Source organism: Bubalus kerabau, chromosome 8, assembly GCF_029407905.1.
Source record: "Bubalus kerabau isolate K-KA32 ecotype Philippines breed swamp buffalo chromosome 8, PCC_UOA_SB_1v2, whole genome shotgun sequence".
In the NCBI taxonomy this organism is placed as follows: Eukaryota; Metazoa; Chordata; class Mammalia; order Artiodactyla; family Bovidae; genus Bubalus; species Bubalus kerabau.
The window spans coordinates 100,619,237-100,641,945 of record NC_073631.1 but is presented as its reverse complement, the minus strand read 5'-3'; the positions used below and the strand labels follow the sequence as shown (position 1 = coordinate 100,641,945).

At 38.3% G+C, this 22,709-nt stretch overlaps 1 protein-coding gene across 11 annotated transcripts in view; it reads right to left on the bottom strand.

Moving 5' to 3' along the window:
* Positions 1 to 22,709, bottom strand: part of EXOC4 (exocyst complex component 4) — an 804,929-nt gene that overhangs the window by 434,581 nt on the left and 347,639 nt on the right. For all 11 annotated transcript variants that reach the window (XM_055590952.1, XM_055590951.1, XM_055590955.1 and 8 more), the window contains one exon: positions 12,225 to 12,321. In XM_055590952.1, coding sequence (XP_055446927.1) covers positions 12,225 to 12,321 — 97 coding nt within the window. The remainder of the gene's footprint in view (positions 1 to 12,224; positions 12,322 to 22,709) is intronic.

The window sequence follows — 22,709 nt, the reverse complement described above, 5'->3', positions numbered from 1 at the left end:
TAACTACCAATTGCAAATTTTGTGTTTATAACTACACATTTTATCACTATAAACTGATACAATGACTGACATAAAGGAACCAAGTACTGCTACTGCTTCCAACAACATGGTAACTGACACGATGTTACACCAAAGAGGACTTCTTACAGTATTCCATTTAGATAAAGTTCAAGCACAGGCAAAACCTATCTACCCACAGCCAAAAAAATAAGAACAAGTACCTCTCAGGGATGGATGTCAACTGTCAATAGGAAGTTTTCTGGGACACAAAAAATGATCTAGATCAACGTTTCATATATTGACCTGGGTTGTGGTTACATGTGAATATATATATATATATATTTGTATATATGTAAAAATTCATAGAAATATATGAATACACAAATATTGTAAGGATTGGGACACAATGATGTATGTCATATTCCAATAAAAATTTAAAAAGAAATTAGCTTGCAAAATATTTACAGATTTTGAACTCACAGGGTCCAACTACTTCCCTGGTGGCTCAGAGGGTAAAGGAATTTTGTCTGCAATGCAGAAGACCAGGGTTCTATCCCAGGGTCAGCAAGATGCCCTGGAGAAGGAAATGGCAACAACCCAGTGCAGTATTTTGCCTGGGAAATCCTGTCATGAGGAGTTGGGACTGGACTGAGCAGCTGTTACTTTCAGAGTCCAACAATGTAAAATACTTGAGTATTCTTTCACTAAGAGCAATATCCTAGAAACCTTCTAGCATTACACTTTTTTCTTCCTGCTATGCATTAAATACTTTTGTACCTATTTGTGCCTGGAGAATCCCAGGGATGGGGGAGCCTGGTGGGCTGCCGTCTATGGGGTTGCACAGAGTCGGACACAACTGAAGCGACTTAGCAGCAGCAGCAGCACAGTGTGGTAGCTTACAAGAATAGGCTCTAAAGAATGCTCATTGAGAATGCTCCTGGTGGTACAGCAGATGGAAATCCGCCTGCCAGTGAATGGGACATGGGTTCGATCCTTGGTCCTGGAAGATTCCACATGCCATGGAGCAACTAAACCCACAAGTCACAACTACTGAGCAGCTACATATGCAGCAGCTACTGAAGCCCGTGCACCCAGAGCCTGTGCTCCACAGCAAAAGAAGCCACCGCCATGAGAAGCCTGTGCACCACAGTAAAAGCAGACCCCGCTTGCTGTAAGCAGAGAAAGCCTGCCTCCAACAATGAAGACCCAGCACAGGCATAAATAAATAAACAAAATTATTTTAAAAAAGAATGCTCATTGAGCTTAATGATAACAATCACCAAATCATTAGCATTCTCCCACAAGTGCTGAAAACTACTTAAGGACATCAGAGACTCGAGTCTCTATTTCAATCACAAAAAGAAGGCACACACCCAGCGTTTCCAAGTTCAAAACCCCCGCTCTTACTCAAAACATGAAATTGAGGTAATTAAAAATTCAATCTTTTTAAAATCTGGTTGTTGTTGCTTCTCTTGCTTGAATCAAGGAACCCTCCTTTCTCATTTATTAAGTAACAAAATCAAAAAACACATGCTTAGCTGGAGGTTGCTTTTTATTTTTTACTACAAAAGGAAAATTAAAAGGGTTTCTTGGCCACAGAATGGAATATATTTAACTTCCTGTACAACATATTTAAAAAAAAATAGTAGGCAGTATTAATGATTAAATTTTCAAATGACAATTACTGAAAGTAAGACAGTTGCTAATGACAAAGTATGCGAAACAGCAATAGAGACTAAATGAGCGAGCCTGGGGCCTGCATTTTCAAAGGGGCAAGGGGAAATGGTAAAATAATCTTCCAAATGACACAGAGAAACAGTGTGTATAGTCAACACCTGAAGGAATATAAGTTATTAAAGGGAGAGACCATGTTTTCCCTCTAGATATTCATATGCTATTTTTGATACCAACTTATATTATCAATTTAGGTCTCAAAATCAGATGTAAATGGGCTTCTGGCTGGAAGGAAACGTATTTCACTGAATGCTGAATAAGCATATTTTGGCTACCGCAGTCCAAGACAAATACATGTCCAGAATACATAAAAAGCAACACACAATTTAGGTAAACATTTTGCACTGGAAAGAACCTCCTCTACTGTCTCGTATATGTAAGCTTCCAATAATGTTAATTGATCATTAGAAAACTTCATTGATAGTAAGAAAATCTGCAAATAAACTATCAGCTTAAAGTCAAAATCATGGCAGCAGTCATGATGATTTTAGGTTTATCTGAAAACACAGTTTTAGTTCCATATTAGCTTTACAGCAGAAACAAAGGTGCTTTCATTTTGTCTTACAAGTCCCCGAAAGGGTTAACTTATAACACACAAACCAGTTACTGGCACAGGGTGGGGGGGCGGGGGGATAGAAAAGTACAAAAACAGGAGCAGAGAAGGAAAAAAAAAGAGAGAGAGTAAAAGGAACTCCATTGCCGAGAAGGGTGCAGTTCCTCTAATAATTGCTCTCTGTACAGCCAGGATCTGAGTTTCTCTCTTATCCTTTTTGTAAAGAAGAAAGTCAAAGCTGTAATGACTTTGACCAGTCAGACCTGGTCAACTGTAACACCTTCACTTGGTCAATGATAATCATAAGCACTAAACTGAAGTATAAAAATTAACCCGAATGAGTAAGACTGGAATAAACACTTCCAACCGGAGTTCTGAAGCTGCACAGTATATTAGAAAGACTTCCAATCACAGACTTAAAGAATGTAGATCTCTCAACTCAGCACCTTGTTAACTGCACCTGGAATTCATCTTTTGATTAAGCATCTCTAGGAAGGATACTGTCTTCCAAGGAAAATTTTCCTATTTTTGAACTGCTTTATTCATTAGAAAAAAGCATTCATTCATTCATTCTCACTATGTAGAGTCAAATCTTACACATCCAACCAACTAGTTCCACTCCAGATTTATGAAACAACAAAACACAAAACTGCTTTATTTCTTTTAAGTGGCATTTTACATATTTGAAATCAGGTAGCAACTCCTGTTTTTCACTAACATTTTTTATTTTTCCTGCTGTTTCTCATAAGGACCAGTCAACACTTTTCTGCTAACTAGACTGGCCTGTCTGACCTCTCTTGACATTGTTGCTGAATTGCGAACTGACATGTGGACTGGAACTTGACTGACTCACCAATTCACTCCATTAATACAAAATTGCTAGTTAGTTGCAATCAGTGTTCAACCATATACCATTATCATATTTTGAAAATACAAAACTTAAAAAAAGCTTCAAAAAGACTTTTTTATAATCTCCAAAGGTTACTTAGTTTGAAGATTAAAAGCATTTAACATTTATTATATAAGTTCAAAAATACAATATATATAAATAATATTACATAATTTCAAAAGCAGTGACTCAAATGTGGGGTTTGAAATCTAAATATACCGCAACTCAAGTGTTTCACAGGCCTTCACAGGTCAGACACTCTGAAAAGGCAGCAATATTTTTCATAATTCTGAGGACAGGGGAAAAAAAACATTGTGTTTCATAAAAATGCAACAGGGTAGCCACATTTCCTCCCATGCATGAATAATGTATGATCTACAATGTTATTTGCTAGACTGTCTAATCACCAGCATCTTTCAAAATGTCTATATAAGCTTTAGCTCATTAAGAACAAACATGTTATCTGTATAAAAATATCATATACCTGTGAAGACTCAGAATAATATTCTGCCAAATGCCAATGCACACATCAAACTGACATGGTGGGCCAAGCTTTGTGCATTTCTCCAAGACAAAAACATTGAGAAAGAAATACAGAAGGATGACTTCTGTTTAAGACATTCACACTTACTCTAATAATCACACACACACTCTCACGACGTATCTACGTAACTATCGATCTAGTATAAAGAAAGAGTCCAGGGGCTATGGTACCCTTGTAAATAAAGTAAAAAATAACAACAACGAAAACAACCTAACAGAATCAGAAGCTACATAAGAAAGCTTTTAAAGCAAGGTTGCTTCTATTAGAAAAGGCTTTATAATCTTGAAAAGGGTTTCCATAATTCATGAAAGAATAAGGAAAAAGTTGTTTAATGCAACCATAACCTTTCAATATAGTAATAAGAAAGAAAAGGTGAAAGAAAAAGGATCTGCTTCTATTATATAACCATTAAACATGAGTCTAAAAGATTAGTAGTTTAGGATCAATGATATTAAAAAAATAAATTTCCCAATTCACTTTAACTTTGTGATATTTTAGCCTTTAACAAACACTCTATAGTTACAATAGAGATAAAACAATGTTAAAATATATATGTGTGTGTATATATATATATACACACACACAGACACACATATATATACACATATGTATTTAATACACAGACACACACGTATATATACATATATATTTAATACACAAATGTATGAAATATACACACGATTTTTAGGTACAAAAGAAAGATTGATCTATTTCAATATCATTACTAAAACATTTCCCTTTATATTTTTATTCGTATTTAATAAAAAAATTCACCTCAAATCAACAAATAATTTCTAAGCACTCCTATAAGTTACCTATTAATTCTTTAAACAAATATTTACTGGGTATCCCATTCACACAGAAGATACATGTGAACCACTACTCCCTTTACTATGGAAGTAATGTTGGGAAAATGTTTGGGAGAGAGATTACAAAAGGCAAAAATCCAGGATGTTATAGGAAAGCAGACTTGGAGTTCTGAAGATATAAAACAGCCTTACCAAATTAAATCACTTATAAGCAAGTCAGTACCAGAAGAGGTTGAAAAGACCTTTTGAGCTAGAGCAGGTTTAGACCAATAATCTGCATAATTCATAATTTTTAAGTGATTACTCCCAAATTATTCTCTATAAAAAACTTAGATTTGTTGGCAAAGCTTATTACAAAACTAACACACAAAAAAACCTACAAAACTTCTGCAAAGCTGCCCACAGAACCATACTACCTCTTCAAGAGAAAACAACAATGTATAGTTCAGCCACAACTATTTAAAAACTCTCATATATGGAAAGTTACACAGAATAACTCCTTCATAATCACTGCAGATGGTGACTGCAGCCATGAAATTAAAAGACGCTTGCTCCTTGGAAGAAACCTAGACAGCATATTAAAAAGCAGAGAGAATACTGACAAAGGTCCGTCTAGTCAAAGCTATGGTTTTTCAGTAGTAATATATGGATGTGAGAGTTTGACCATAAATGAAGCTGAGTGCCAAAGAATTGATGTTTTTGAACTGTGGTGTTGGAGAAGACTCTTGAGAGTCCCTTGGACAGCAAGGAGATCAAAGCAGTAAATCCTCAAAGACATCAGTCCTGCACACTCATTGGAAGGACTGATGCTGAAGCTGAAGCTCCAATACTTTGGCCACCTGATTCAAAGAACCGACCTACTAGAAAAGACCCTGTTACTAGGAAAGATTGAAGGCGGGAGGAGAAGGAGACAACAGAGGATGAGATGGTTGGATGGCATCACCGACTCGATGGCTATGAGTTTGAGCAAGCCCCAGGAGTTGGCAATGGACAGGGAAGCCTTGTGTGGTGCAGTCCATGGGGTTGCAAAGAGTTGGACACAACTGAGCGAGTGAACTGAACTGAGCATCTTGATAGGCTAATGGCATAATAGCATTTGCTTACTATCTTTGGATAGTATTGTCAACATTGACCAGTATCAGAGATTTATTTTCCATTTCAGGAAACGTAAGTGTTAGGAGGGACAGAGGACTGGTACTGTATCAAACAGATGAATGTTAATGGCTTCACCCATAAAAAGAGGGCTTTCTGCATATTCAAACTGCAGTAACATGAAGTCTTAGAAAATAGTTTTTACTAATAGCCATTCTCTGAAGCTATGAAACAGTTCCCTACACAGCTGCTAACTGGCAGCTTCTATCATACATCTGACATGATTAACTTTTAGAAGCTATTCTTCTCCATAATTATGGACAAGAATGATTGGATGGTATGATTACAATTACCTGTCATTCCTACTGTTGTTTGCCCAAAAAAAGGCACACAGAAAACCAGAGAGACACTATAAGCAAAACCCATGTGGCCATAAAAGTTGGATCCCCCTAACTGACCTAAATGCCAGCTTACTCCTTACTGACTAATAAATATTTTTGGTTCAACCCAGGAAGTGTTTAATTGCTGCCTGATTTAATGAAATGTGGCTAAAAATAGTGAAAAATGCTCACAGCCCAGATACTGAGTATTCCAGTTGTGTTCGACAGAGGAAGCATCAGTGACATTTTTGCAACTTTAAATACCATCATCATCCACTATGTCTCGAGCCTCTTACATCTGCCAAGTCACCCCAAGACTACAAACATCTGTTCTTGCAACCATCTCATAAGAAAGGTACTTCATAAATGCAAAGTGCTCATTATCCTAAAGAGCCAAATGGCTTTTAAAGGCTAGTTAAAGCAAATAAGCAAAAGAAACAATGCATTGTCATTTGGACTTTTCAGATTTTAAATGTCAGGCCGTTGGAGTACCTAAATATTGTAAAAAGCATCTCCCAATCACAAAATTGCAAAACTTGGAAGATAGAAAACAAAATTCAGACCAACCAACTCCTCTATTTTAAAGATATGAAAAACGAAGACACACAATGATTTGACAAATATCAAAGACTACAAAGTGGTCACTCATACCCGCTCCCCCACACCCACTTTTATTGGTCTGTCTTCTCTACCATGCAGTATACAAATCTCCTTTCCATTGAAACAATGGCTTTAGTGCTTAAAGAATGACCAAATAAATCAGTTAATAAATTAAGTCCCCAAATTTCTTCTAACTGCAAAATTTAATGTATATTCTCTGCAGTAGATAAATAAGAAAAGATGATTTCATAAGGGTGAGCCCCTAATACAACAGGACTAGGGCCCTAGTTAGAAGGGGAAGGGGCTATGTGAGGACACAATGAGAAGACTTCTTTGAACTCCTGAGTTCTCATGTCTGACTGGCTCTAAACACTTGGAATTTCTGTTTCTCAAATGATGATGCACTGACATTAAAACCCACCACCTTTCTTTGATGATTCCACCTTTAAAACCAAAAACTTATACACAGAGATGAGATGGTGAATACAAAAGTCAAATGCATGGTTTTGTTTTCATTATAGACACATTAGTAACAAGCCACACTAATGTGCCTAATTATTCCAGAATGCATGCAATAATAAATGCATGCAGCAGAGAGGCAATGGCACCCCACTCCAGTGTTCTTACCTGGAGAATCCCAGGGACGGGGGAGCCTGGTGGGCTGCCATCTATGGGGTCGCACAGAGTCGGACACGACTGAAGCGACTTAGCAGCAGCAGCGGAGAGGTAAAGCTTTAGACTGTTTTCTAAATACTTCAGTTAGATGGCTGCAGTCAGTTAGTTCTTCAAGTAATAACTCTATCTTCACCCATTTTTTTTGCTATAAGAAAAAATTGTACTAACAAACCTTGTCCTTGTTGCTTAGTCACTAAGTCATGTCCAACTCTTGAGATCCTGTGAACTGTAGCACCCCAGGCTCCTCTGTCCATGTGAATTCCCAGGCAAGAATACTGGAGCCGGTTGCCACTTCCTACTCCAGGGGAATCTTCTGGACCCAGGAATCAAACTCAAGTCTCCTGCATCTCCTGCATTTGTAGGCGGGTTATTTAACACTGAGCCAGCAGGGAAGCCCACTAACAAATCTCAGGTACAATAGAATCTGCTTTTAGAGAATAAAGAATAATAAGAAATTTTAAAAATAGATAGGGAAAAATAAATTCTCACTCCCTCCCCCAACCCCCTCCCAAACAGCAGCCACAAAGTAATTTCAAAGTTCCTGAAATAGATTATGTATTAATTATAACTGAAACTTATTACTCTATAGCAAACTGTGGTTAATACCTCAATAAAATACACACTTTTTTGGTAATGGAAATGCAACCCACTCCAGTATTCTTGCTGGGAAAGTCCCATGGACAGAGGAGCCTGGCAGGCTGCAGTACATGGGGTCACACAGAGTCTGGCGTGACTGAGTGACTTCACTTTACTTTAAACATTATTAACATTTACATGATGGTTAATAATTAACATAATGTAATTACTCAAAAATATAAATTTTTTAAAAAATATATTCATGGCAGACCTAGTTAAAAGAAGGGCAACATGCCACTCAACATTAATGTATCTTCCTTCCGTTCCCCCAATTCAATGCCTTTAAATAAAATCAGTTTATTAGAGTGAATTCATCCATTCTGGTTAAATGTTTCCAGAGAAACAAAAAATAACAAATATCTCAGTGGGAATGGTTGGGGGAGGGGGTGGTGGGAGGCAGATATAAGTCCTATTATTTTTTAGGTTTACATTTTGGTCAAAGTATCTCAGAATCTACCTAGGCATAGCTAGAAATCTTTTTATTTCAATATGCTTTTGTTCATTTTAGACCCACAGGCAGAAAAACTGATTATACGACCTCTCACCATTAAAAGCCTACATTCAGGGTTTAATTGCACACAATGTCTTATTAGGCTGAATAATGCAAGCATGGGCAAATAAAGAACAGAAACAGCAAGGATCGAAAAGAAGCAGAAGATATTAAGAAGAGGTGGCAAGAACTACAGAACTATACAAAAAAAGGTCTTAACGACCCAGATAACCACCATGGTGTGATCACTCACCTAGAGCCAGACACCCTGGAGTATGAAGTCAAGTGGGCCTTAGTATTCAAACCTATAAACAAAGCTAGTGGAAGGGATGGAATTCCAACCGAGCTACTTCAGATCCTAAAAGATGATGCTGTTAAAGTGCTGAGCTCAATATATCAGCAAATTTGGAAAACTCAGTAGTGGCCACAGGATTGGAAAAGGTCAGTTTTCATTCTAATCCCAAAGAAAGACAATGTCATAGAATGTTCACACTATTTTACAATTACCTCATTTCACATGCTAGCAAGATAGTTGTCAAAATCCTTCAAGCTAGGCATCAACAGTATATGAACTGAGAACTTCCAGATGTTCAAGCTGGATTTAGAAAAGGCAGAGGAACCAGAGATCAAATTGCCAACACCCACTGGATCACAGAAAAACTAAGAGAATTCCATAAAAACATCTACTTTTGCTTCATTGACTGCACTAAAGCCTTTGACTGTGTGGATCACAAAAAGCTGTGGAAAATTCTTAAAGTGATGGGAATATGAGTCTCCTGCAAAAACTATATTCAGGTCAAAAAGCAACAGAACTAGACATGGAACAATGGACTAGGTTCAAATTGGGAAAGGAGTACATCAAGGCTGTATACTGTCACCCTGTTATTTAACTTATATGCAGTGTACATCATGCTAAATACCGGGCTAGATGACTTGCAAGCTGGAATCAAGGTTGCAGGGAGAAATATCAACAACCTGAGATATCCAGATGATACCATTCTAATGTCAGAGAGCAAAGAGAACTAAAGAGCCTCTTGATGAGGGTAAAAGAGGAGAGTGAAAAAGCTGGATTAAAACTCAATATTCAAAAACTAAGAATATGGCATTCGGTCCCACTTCACATCTGGCATCACTTTGAGGCAAATAGATAGGGAAAAAGTAGCAACTGACAGATTTTCTTTTATTGGGTTCCAAAATCACTGTAGACACTGACTGTAGCCCCAAAATTAAGATGCTTGCTCCTTGGAAGAAAAGCTATGGCAAATCTAGACAGCGTATTAAAAAGCAGAGACATCGGTTTGCCTACAAAGGTCTGTATAGTTCAAGCTATGGTTTTTCCAGCAGTCATGTATGGACGTGAGAGTTGGACCATAAAGAAGGCTGAATGCTAAAGAATTGATGCTTTAGCATTGTGCTGCTGGAGAATACTCTTGAGAGTCCCTTGGAAAGCACAGAGATCAAACCAGTCCATCCTAAAGGAAATCAACCCTGAATATTCATTGGAAGGACTGATGCTGAAACTGAAGCTCCAATACTTTGGTCACCTGATGCAAAGAGCCCACTCACTGGAAAAGACCCTGATGCTAAGAAAGACTGAGGGCAAGAAGAGAAGGGGGCAGCAGAGGATGAGACAATTGGATGGCATGATCAACTGAACGGACATGAATTTGAGCAAATTCCCAGAGATAGTGAAGGACAAGGAAGCCTGGTGTGTTGCAGTCCACAGGGTAGCAAAGAATCAGACACCACTTAGTGACTGAACAACAAAAATGAATACGTGAATGACTACAGGGGAAATGATTTATGATAATTATCAAAGTAAAATATACTAGCAAGATGATGCACACTGATTCTTCTCACTGTCAAAACTAAATTTTTAAACTTCTTTATTTTTTTGGCTACACTGCAGGGCTTGCAAGATCTCAGCTCCCTGACCAGGAATTGAACCTGAGTCATAGCAGTGGAAGCCCATAATCCTCACTATTAGGCCACCAGAGAACTCGCATAAACTTGTAAACTTTAGAAGGAACAATAAATTCAGTAATCAGCCAATGCTGAAGTGTAAAAGTGAAAATTAAAAAAACAAAAAACCAACAACACTAAAAGATCTTAGTCATTTGAAGTTCCAAAAGCCCATGGAACCATGAGAAGCAAGGTTAAAATCTGACCCAAAGGCTAATTTAAAGTCTATAATGATCATTTGCTTTGGAAGGAATTAAGTTAGCTTGTAGATCACTTAACAGTCTTGTGACTTCCACTACGAGTTACACAGAGAAAAAATAATTAACTATTTGCGTTATGCAACAAAATTCTCCCTAGTTCTAATCAATAATCAATTAAACTACTTTATGAAAGTAGAGACTAAACAAGTGAGTTATACTGGTAAAAGTATTATCAAGCTATAAAACAACTCTCTAGTGAAGCAACAAAAATACAATAGTAAAAAAAAGAATTGTCAGGAATACATTCAACCCTACCAATATTTTACCAGAAATGTATTACTTAGTGTGAAGTAAGTATATACACTTTTTATTCTCCTAACTTCATGTTTAAAAAGAAAAAAATAAGTTTATGGGAAAAATAAAAAAACTGTTGAAAAGTGACAATATTGCTAATGAAACTTCCCAAAGATTTCTTCCATTGTTAAAAACAAATGTAAATATTAGGATTACATTTATTGAAGTAATAGCATACTTAGCAGTAAATTATGGTGTTTGAACTAGGTCAGAAGATGCCTATAATGATTAAGCTATCTTCTCATTTTCCTAACAATTAGGAACACTGATTAAGTAGAAATCAATTGTAATTGGAAAAGCGTTAAGTCCTAAACTAATTACTAAAGTCAGTTGATATATATGATAGTTAATTAATTTAGAAATTCTAAATGTTGCACTTAATATATATATGTATATATATTTATATATATACATATATATACACATACACAGCATATAATGAATTATATAAATTAATTGACACTATATATTTCACACAGCATTGTGGAATCTTAGTTCACCAACCAGGGATTTAGCCTGCAACCACTGTATTGGAAGTGCAGAATCTTAATCACTGAACCACCAAGGGAAGTTCTTATAAGTTTTTTAAATGGAAATATCACAGATTCTTATTTTCTTAAATCACATTATCACAATAAACTGAGCATTGTGATAGATTTCATTCTACTCATCAAGTTTTATCTTTCAATATTTAAAACCATATTGATTGATATAATGCTTTTCAGTTTTCGTAAGTCGTATTTGTTCAGAGAACTGCTCATTCTCAAAGGATATCTGAGTCATTAGTTTAAATCAGTGAGACAGATCATGGGTCTGCAATTTTTTCCCGTAAAGGGCCAATAAGAAAATATTTTAAGCTTTGTGAGGCATATGGATTCTGTTTTAAATATGCAACTCTGTACCTAGTGCCCCAGCCATGGGCAAATACATAAATGGATAAGCATGACTGTGCCAATAAAAACCTATTTACAAAAACAAGTGACAGGTTAGATTTCTCCATGGGTTTTGCCAATCCTGAAACAGTTAAGGAGGAAAAGAGAGGGATGGTAACAAGGAGAGGGATAGGAAATAGGAAAGAAAGAAAATCAAATAAACATATTTATGAAGTATTACTCTGGAGACTAAGTAGCTACTTAGTAGGGTTAACATTATTTTTCTATTGACAAACTTTGATTGTGAGGCCCTATAAAATGCAACAAGGTCTTTTTATGATTTGTTTCAATGCTGACAGACCTACTGGCATTCAGTATATCAGCATAAATAATGAAAATATTGATCTTCAGTAAGTACATAGGATTTGACTTACCTTAATAATGGATGGAATATGACGGTAATGTTCCTGGCTCCAGGTTTGCAAACAAATTTTGTTCCTCCACCTTCAATTAAGTTGTCATCAGGACCCCCTTACAGAAAAAAAGCAAAAGAGAAGAGATTAGCTTATAGGAACTTAGAAAAAAAAAAAAAAAAAGCCTATCTGATGGATGTTATACTATCATAAGGAATATCAACTTTGAAAACAGCTGACTTTAATATTTACTAAATTATTCTGAATGACTTGATCCAGTCTTCCTCATGAAATAAGCAACGGATTAGCATTTTTCACTTTGGAGAACATGGAAGCACAGTGAGAATTACTGTTTCAGTGTCAACCTTTGACAGCACAGTTCGGAGGAAGGAAGGAGGACCCTCAGGCTGGTCTAGGTAAGGCTGCAAAGGTTGGAGCAGAGGCCCATGTGAACCCAACCAAGCCTATTTCATCAAATCTAAAACCCCACTAGTTTTAACATACACTACTGTTATAAGCAACAATAAGAAAAAAGAAATCCTGCTAACTAAAGTATACAATGCTTCCTTATTACGTAGAATTTCCTTTTTCTTATTGAAGGTTCTTTATAGTTTAAATTACAAAACTAGGTCAAACGATTTATAAATAAATTTAAGACTTTATTAAGATTTGAGTACATCCAGTATTTTACTTCAAACTGCTGATACCCATTCTGCAAGGTTTAATGTTGCTATGTTCTTAATGCTATTAGAAGGTTTAAAGAGAAGGTGTTCTTATACCAACCAAAATTCATACTCTTTCCTCATATGTTCCTTAACAGGTTCACTAATTGAAACACTGAAGGGTTAAGATGTGATGAATAACCACTCAGCTCACACATACTGAGGCAAAAACAACTTATTATGACTATTTTCCAGTTAATAGCCATTAAGACGTCCCTAATTGAAGATACACCCTAACTTCAGAGTTTACAGTGTGACAAATGTACATCGAGGAGTGCTGGGAGAAATGTCCCCCAGATCACTATTCCTGTTTCTTTGCATTAAAATGAAGCTCAGTTAAAGTAATCTCTGGCCTCTCTCCATCTTTCATTCACTCTGGGGGAGTAAACTCCTTTGGTAAAACAGAAGAAAAGGCTGGGCATGCACAGCTTAGCAACATTCTTATTTCACTTCAGAAATCAGAATGCCTATACAAGGTCAGCATTGTCTCACTTAGTTTAGCAAATAAAAGGCCCTACCTTGTCAGAGAAGGATGAAGTGGTCCAGCACCTTCTATAAGCAAGCAAATTCATCTAATTCTGATGTTCAGCAAGCAAACTCATTTTGCTCTCAAACTTAGCTTACACTTTCAGTCTGCCTTCTATCAGTACAAAAGTGGAAGTGGTATTTCACCTTCCATTTGCTTCCATATATTATTTCATAATAGTATCAGAACTCTAGATAGGGAAGGTAGCTGCTATTTAATACACTTTTTCAAAACCCTAACAATCTACACATACAATATTGCATTTCTTTTTTTCTGAATTAAACAGCTTCTTTTTAATTATAGTTCTTTGCATGATACCAAACATAACTAAACCTCACCTGATTTATTATCTGTTTTAATGGTCTCTGAGGTACCTTAGAAATTGACTGATAAAAACATGTGAAGCTTAAGAAATCTAAAGCGTGGATCATCAAGACTTCCCAGAGGCATCAGAGTTTAGACAAATCCCATTTGAATCAGCTATTTCCACCAACGGATCAAAGAATGGTTTTTCTTAAGAAATACAGAAAATACAATGACACGTACAGCTCTTGATTCAAAATCATGAGCTTTTTGTTCTCATTTGGGAAAAAAATCCATTATTATATTTGCATTGGAGATATCAGTGTTCTGCTAAGTCAATGATTTTGCTTGGTTAAAAGTAAAACAAAAGGAGAGAATCAACGTTACAACAAACACTACTCCTATAATAAAAATCCTCCTCCAAACTTCATATGATTTGGTTACAGACCAAAAAAAAAAAAAAAAAACCACAGAATAAAAATATCTTTATTAATACTTCTCAAGATCATAAAACCAAGTCACAATTGAATCACCAAGGAAATGTGCACAGGTGCAGAAGAAACCAGGTTAATTCTGCACTCTAGGAACAACATCAATGATTCAAATGACTTCCTATGAAACAAATAAATCTACAGAAAATAATGCACTAATCTACTCAATATGAGTATGAGCATATCTTAAAGGGACAAATATGAGTGGACTGCATGATCTCTAACGGTTTCTAAAAACTCTGGTGCTTTCTGATTTTAGATACTCAATAATTACACACAGGCCTGATTAACACAGCTTCAAACCAGCATCTTCATGGACACTGAACACACTGTATGATGACTACCTCAAGGCCTCGGCCCACAGTGGGCTCTATATGGGGAGACTGCTTGTCTCCTACCATTCCTTTAGGGCCCAGGATGTATAGCCCAAACTGTCAAATGCCCCTCTCCTGATGTCCACAAGGCCATTCACTTCAGTTCAGTCACTCAGTCATGTCCAACTCTTTGCAACCCCATGGACCAAAGCACATCAGGCCTTCCTGTCCATCACCAACTCCCGGAGTTTACTCAAACTCATGTCTGTTGAGTCGGTGATGCCATCCAACCATCTCATCCTCTGTCGTCCCCTTTTCCTCCTGCCCTAAATCTTTCCCAGTATCAGGGTCTTTTCAAATGAGTCAGCTCTTCTCATCAAGTGGCCAAAGTACTGGAGTTTCAGCTTGAACATCAGCCCTTCTAATGAACACTCAGGACTGATTTCCCTCAGGATGGACTGCTTGGATCTCCTTGTACTCCAAGCGACTCTCAAGAATCTTCTCCAACACCACAGTTCAAAAGCATCAATACTCTGGCACTCAGATTTCTTTATAGTCTAATTCTCACATCCATACATGACCACTGGAAAAATCATAGCCTTGACTAGACGGACCTTTGTTGGCAAAGTAATGTCTTTGCTTTTGAATATGCTGTTTAGGTTGGTTATAACTTTCCTTCCAAGGAGTAAGCGTCTTTTAATTTCATGGCTGCAATCACCATCTGCAGTGATTTTGGAGCCCCAAAAAATAGCCAGCCACTGTTTCCACTGTTTCCCCATCTATTTCCCATGAAGTGATGGGACCAGATGCAATGATCTTAGTTTTCTGAATGTTGAGTTTTAAGCCAACTTTTTCACTCTCCTTTCACTTTCATCAAGAGGCTCCTTAGTTCTTCACTTTCTGCCATAAGGGTGGTATCATCTGCATATCTGAGGTTATTGATATTTCTCCCAGCAATCTTGATTCCAGCTTGTGCTTCCTCCAGTCCAGCGTTTCTCATGATGTACTCTGCATATAAGTTAAATAAGCAGGGTGACAATATATAGCCTTGACATAATCCTTTTCCTAATTGGAACCCGTCTGTTGTTCCATGTCTAGTTCTAACTGTTGCTTCCTGACCTGCATACAGATCTCTCAAGAGGCAGGTCAGGTGGTCTGGTATTCCCATCTCTTTCAGAATTTTAGTTTATTGTGATCCACACAGTCAAAGGCTTCGGCATAGTCAATAAAGCAGAAATAGATGTTTTTCTGGAACTCTCTTGCTTTTTTGATGATCCAGCGGATGTTGGCAATATGATCTCTGGTTCCTCTGTCTTTTCTAAAACCAGCTTGAACATCTGGAAGTTCAGGGTTCACGTATTGCTGAAGCCTGGCTTGGAGAATTTTTTTTAATATAAATTTATTTATTTTAATTGGAGGCTAATCACTTTACAATATTGTATTGGTTTTGCCATACATCAACATGAATCCGCCACGGGTGTACACATGTTCCCCATCCTGAACACCCGTCCCACCTCCCTCCCCATACCATCCCTCTGGGTCATCCCAGTGCATCAAGACCAAATTTGCCTGTTACCCCAGGTGTTTCTTAACTTCCTACTTTTGCATTCCAGTCCCCTATAATGAAAAAGACATCTTTTTTGGGTGTTAGTTCTAAAAGGTCTTGTAGGTCGTCATAGAACCGTTCAGTTTCTTCAGCATTACTAGTCGGGGCATAGACTTGGATTACCGTGTGACTTTTTCTGGGGGGTGGGGGGCAGCACTCTGTGACATGTGGAATCTTAGTTCCCCAACCTGGGATGGAATCCACACCCCCTGCACTGGAAGCGCAGAGTCTTAACCCCTGGACCTCCATGGAAGTCCAGCAGTGACTTTCTGTAAAATAGATCATGTAACCTTAACGTGAGTCTCTTGTCACCGTCATCTGTTTTCTGATTCTAATACCACCTTTTCCCTTTGTGGAATGTTAACATCCCAGAAAGTACCTACAAAAAATATATTTGTTGAATGAATGAAGGAGAAACAATGCCCTAACTTAGTAGTATGTTATCAGAATTAGATGAGAAAGTATTATGTGCAAGTCCTTCATAAACTGCCAAGAACATAACACATATCAGCAATCTTCTCTGTATCCCCAAAGTGTTATAAATGGTAGGTGTGCCTAATCAACGTTTGTTGATGACCATCATATGAGGAACACACATAAAGATGCGACACCAAAAACAAGGCACTGGAGCCACTGGACATGTCAGTGCGAAGAAGATTTCACTGGGACTATACAGGCATGATGACAATACATCAAGAGACGACCTGCTTCAGTTCCTCTAAATCCCTGTTAGTTACATAAACACTATTCCTGATTCACACAGTAGGGTTAAACTAATCAAAAGTAAAGACTGGGCAGAATTGAAAAGAAAAAGAGAACAGAAAAATCCCCCCCACCCCCACTCCTCCGACAACCAAAATTTCATCTATAGGACTTCTGTAGACTTTTCCAGGTTCATCACCAAGCGCCAACACTGTATTTGATGTGATTTCCTCTTTACAGGCTACGAGTCCAAATCTAGCTTCAGATCAGATCAGATCAGTCACTCAGTCGTGTCCGACTCTTTGCGACCCCGTGAATCGCAGCATGCCAGGTCTCCCTGTCCATCACCAACTCCCGGAGTTCACTGAGACTCACAGTGGAGAAATCTAGCTTACTAAATTACTAATAAACAGCACAAACCTGGTGAAAACAGTCTTGAAAATAAAGCTATCAGAACCAAAAGTAAAGGCCATAGCCAAAGAACCATATTGTCTGTGAGTCTCTCGCCTCTGACGTTTAGCTTTCAACATTCTGAACAAGAAACACAACCTACCACCTCTCCTCACATGCCTTCTGGTCATCAAGCAAGCTGGGAGCCGTTGTCATGAACTTTCTTGGGGAACATATTGCTCAAACCTGAGAAAAACAGGGGTTGAAGGGCAGAGCATCTCCTTCCCCTTCATTCATTATGCTCACAGTCTAATCCCCACCGTCACAGGCCAGGTGACAGGCACCAGGGAAAATGCGGAAAGATGATGGATGGCTGGAGAGGCTGGGGAACTGACAACCGTACTACAAGTAGAATACATATTCTGCAGAATGAAGGGGGCGAGAGGCCCTCGTCATAGATCCTGGTCCTAACAGGCAGGACAGTGGCTGACCGGCAAAAGGCGCCAGGGCCACCCAGTGACTTCGGGATGACAGCATCTTAGCTAGGCCCTTCTTTAAGAATCCATCTACTTACAAGTCGTTAGCTCCCAAACTTCTTCTCAGCTAGAACTTGATGTAGTTTATAATAAACTTGATGTTGTTTATAATAAACATAGTCATGTTAATAAAATAGAAAACCAAGATCTCAAAAAGAAAGGGAAAGAAAGGTTCCTGCAGAGAAGACTATGGTACAATGGGAAGAAGCAAAAAGGATTTGTGTCAGACTCCAGATATCTACCTATTACTAGTGTAAGGGTGACAAGAACACTCAAATTTTCGGATTGTCAGCTTCCACATTTATAAAACAATGATTGCAATAAACTTTTTCAGAGATTTAAGGAGTAGGATAACATACTCCAGGGCATTCAGTACAGTGTCTGACAGCTGGTACATCTCAATTATCTACTTTTCCCTTTAGAATTACTAAGCAGATAAGGATCTAAATGATCACATACTCACAGGAACATACATTAAAAGGACAAAAGGTTCAAATTTAAAAAATATTATCCAGGATCCTTTAGGCAATACTGTACTAGTCAATATCATTTGTGAGATCAATAAAAACATGTCTGTCTTAATTTGGAGTCAACAGCATTGCACTGAAAGTTTGAAACAATTGCTAAGAATACTTACAGCCTGACAGAAGAAAACCAGTCTTTCTCTTCATTTTTCAACTAAAAACAATCAGTATTAGGACTTTCTGGTGGCACAATGGATAAGAATCCACCCGCCAATGCAGGAACTATGGATGAGTTCAATCCCCAGTCCAGGAAGATACCACAAACCTGGAAGCAACTAAGCCCTAGCAACCTGACCACTGCGCCTGTGCTATAGAGCCCACCTGCTGCGACTACTGAAGCCCGAACACTCTGGAGCCCATGCACTGCAACGAGAGAAGCCTGTGCAAAAGAGTAGCCCCCGCTCACCACAGCAAGAGAAAGCCTTCATGCAGCCAGGAAGACCCAGTGCAACCAAATAAATAACTTTTTAAAAATCAACGTTAAATGTATAGATGTCAAAATGATAAATGTTCTGTGCCAAGAGATTAGACGAAAATAGTATAGAATTAGATAGCCATTTTTGCTGAGCCACAGCAAACAGTATGCCTCACCTGACATTTTTAATGTGTTCTGGACTTAAAGCTGGCCTTTCCACATACAAAAGAACCACAGTGAAGGTTAACTTTTAAAAAAAAAATTGAAGTATAATTTAGAATGTTAGTTTCAAGTGTACAGCAAAGTGATTCAGTTATACAAATATATATACACACACTTTTGCGGGCTTCCCTTATGGCTCAGCTGGTAAAGAATCCACCTGCAATGAGGGAGACCTGGGTTCGATCCCTGGGTTGCTTTTTCAGATTCTTTTCCATTATAGTTTATTATAAGATACTGAGTCTCATCCCCAGTGCTAAGCAGTATGGTGTTTACCCATTTTATACACATAGTGTGTATATGTTGGGGCTTCCCAGGTGGTGCAGTGGTAAATAATCCACCTGCCAATGCAGGAGATGCAAGAGATGCGGGCTCACTCCCTGGATCGGGAGGATCCTCTGGAATAAGAAATGGCAACCCACTCCAGTATTCTTGCCTGGAAAATTCCATAGACAAAGGAGCCTGGAGGGCTACAGTCCATGGGGTCAAAAAGAGGTGGACACAATTGAGAATGCACACACACAAGTATATGTTAATCCCAAACTCCTAATTTACCTCTCCCAACACGTCCCCCTATACCCCTCTATCCTGAATGGTAACCAAAAGTTTGTTTTCTGTGTCTGTGTCTCTGTTTGCCAAATAAGTTCTTATGTATCATTTTTTTCTAGATTCTCTATATAAGTGATATCATATATTTGTCTTTGTCTGATCTATTACACTTACTATGCTTATCTCTAGGTCCATCCATGTTGCTGCAAATGGCATTACTTCATTCTTTTTTATGACTGGAAGGTGAACATTTTTACAGCAAATATTTTGCTTCATAAATACTTTCTAAGAATTATGAAAATGCATACAGTACAAAAAATATGGAATTCCTGATTGCATTTAAAAATAGGGTTTTAAATTGGTCCTATGAGCCAGATGGATGGTCTCAGAGTTCTCTGAATTCACAGCTGTCACAAGAGGGCTTTTAAAAGATTAAGTCCTTTAGAAAGTACCTATTCTTAAAGCACAATTACCTCTGTGACTTCATGCTGCTGTTGCTGCTCCCAGCACCACCAAACCTGTAACAAGGGTCTGCACGCGAGATTGATGTTCAGTGCTAGATTAAGAAGCACACAAAGATAAAACACTTTCCCTTACCCTCAAACGACTTACATTAGGGACAAGTCAAGAAAATCAAGATTGGTGATGATATTCTGCTGCTATTGGGTCTGGGAGGAAAATACAGGCAATAAGCCACTTGGAGGAAAGGATCATCTTTTGGACTCAACTCTTACCTAGTGTATAATTATCAGCAACAATACTTTTTACAGACTATTGTTCATCGATGTAACCCTTGTTCCTAAAATAATTTCTGGTACATAATAGGCACTTGGCAAATGTTTATTAAATAAACGCATGAATAAGCACAGGAAACTATATTCAATATCCCATAGTAACCTATAATGAAAAATAATCTGAAAAAATATATATGTATATAAATGAGCTGCTTGGCTACATGCCTGAAACTTGGTCTTCCCTATAGTTCAAACAGTAAAGAATCTGCCTGCAACGCAGGAGACCTGGGTTCAATTCCTGGGTCAGGAAGATCCTCTGGAGAAGGGAATGGCAACCAACTCCAGTATTCTTTTTTTTTTTTTTTTCCATTGAAGGATAATTGCTTTACAGAATTTTGTTGTTTTCTATCAAACCTCAACATGAATCAGCCATAGGTATACATATATCCTCTCCTTTTTGAACCTCCCTCCCATCCTACCCCTCTAGTTTGTACAGAGCCCCTGTTTGAGTTTCCTGAGCCATACAGCAAATTCCCATTGGCTATTTATTTTATATATGGTAATGTAAGTTTCCATGTTACTCTCTCCATACATCTCCCACTCCAGTATTCTTGCCTGGAGAATCCCATGGACAGAGGAGCCTGGCGGTGTAGTCCAGAAGGTCACAGAGTCAGACACGACTGAACTGTCGAAGCAGCAGCAGCAGCAAGGGGCTTGGGAGATGTGTCTTGCTCAAGGTCACACACATGCTAAGTCCAGAATTCAAACAATGTTTTCCCAACTATATATGCTACGATGTTCTAAATATTTTTTTAAAGGGTCTTTGTTGGCTGCGTTAGGTCTTAGTTGCAGCAAGGTGGGGCCTTCTTCGTGTCATGCAGGATCTTTTGTTGTGGTGCGTGGGATTAGCTGCTCACAGGCATATGGGATCTTAGTTCCCCGACCAGGGATCGAACCTGCGTTTCCTGCATTGCAAGGTGGATTGGTAACCACTGGACCACCAGGGAAGTCCCCTGTGCTGAACATTTTATAGTTCCAAGAAACTCACAGGTTGAATCAAACGATGTAGATGATGAGAGACACAGGACAGCAAAGCCTGCTTTTTTTTCTTTAGGGCCTTCCTTGGTGACTCAGTGGTAAAGGATCTGCCTGCAATGCAGGTTTTGACTTGGGTTCAATCCCTGGGTTGAGAAAACGCCCTGGAGAAGGAAATGGCAAACCACTCCAGTATTCCCAGGATAATGCCTGGGAAATCTCTTGGACAAAGGAGCCTGGTGGGCTGCAGTCCACAGTGTGGCAAAAGAGGTGGACACGAATTGGCAACTGAACAATGATAACGTGGACTGCAGCCCACCAAGCTCCTCGGTCCATGGAATTTTCCAGGCAAGAACACTGGAGTGGGTTGCCATTTCTCCTCCAGGGGATCTTCCTGATGCAGGGGTCAAATCCCTGTCTCTTCTGTCTCCTGCATGGTAGGTGGATGTTTTACTAAGTCACTTGGGAAGCCCTTGTGCACAGTCCATGGGGTTGCAAAAGAGTTGGACACAACTTAACGACGGATTAAACAACAAACAACCCTGGTCTTAGAGTAGCTTGACACACAAAATGTGTTTTCCATGTAATCAACACCATAAATATCACAGGTGGTTATCCAAGTAAACGTACAAAGAAGCCTCTAGATCAAAAATGCAAGTGAAGCTTAAGAAAAACAACGTTCTATGGATAAAACCATCATGCAGAAAATGTTTCAGGGGAAAGGCATTTAATGGTTGAACTGAGGCCAGAAATAACACTTTCTGATACAACAAGAATTGGAATTCTACTTTTCCCCCCTCTCTCTGGACTAGCCAGTAGAGGATATCATAACCCCTCCAAACTCAAACTACTCCTGATGGCTCCTTGGAGGTCCAGGGACATAAAGGGAGAAAGACAAGAAAGGGTTGACACCTTTGAGGACGGAACTTGTACAGTCTGCTTGTATTAGTGCCTAAACACGAACAGAAGCTCATTTTTTTTTAATGTTTCTCCTTTTAAGCAAACAATTCCAATAAGCCTTCCTTGCTGCTGTTGGTGCTTTTTATTATTATTTTTTTTAACTGTTACTACAGGTCAGTTCTACATGTCTATTCATTTAAGGCCCATATATTGTCTTGTGTATTTTTAAGTTTAGCAACAAATGAAAAGGGGAAGATGAAAGGGTCTCAAAGGTCTCACAATAAATGAGCAGTTCTAATATGTAAATGAAGGTTTTTATTTTTTAACTTAAAACCTTGTCTATATTTTTTATTTTCATCTTTATTAAGATACATTTAACACCATAAGATATTTAAAATATATACCATAATAGTCCATCATGAAAGGATTTGCCCCATCTAGAAGGAAATGGCAACCCACTCCAGTATTCTTGCCTGGAGAATCCCAGGGGCGGGGGAGCCTGATGGGCTGCCGTCTATGGGGTCGCACAGAGTCGGACAT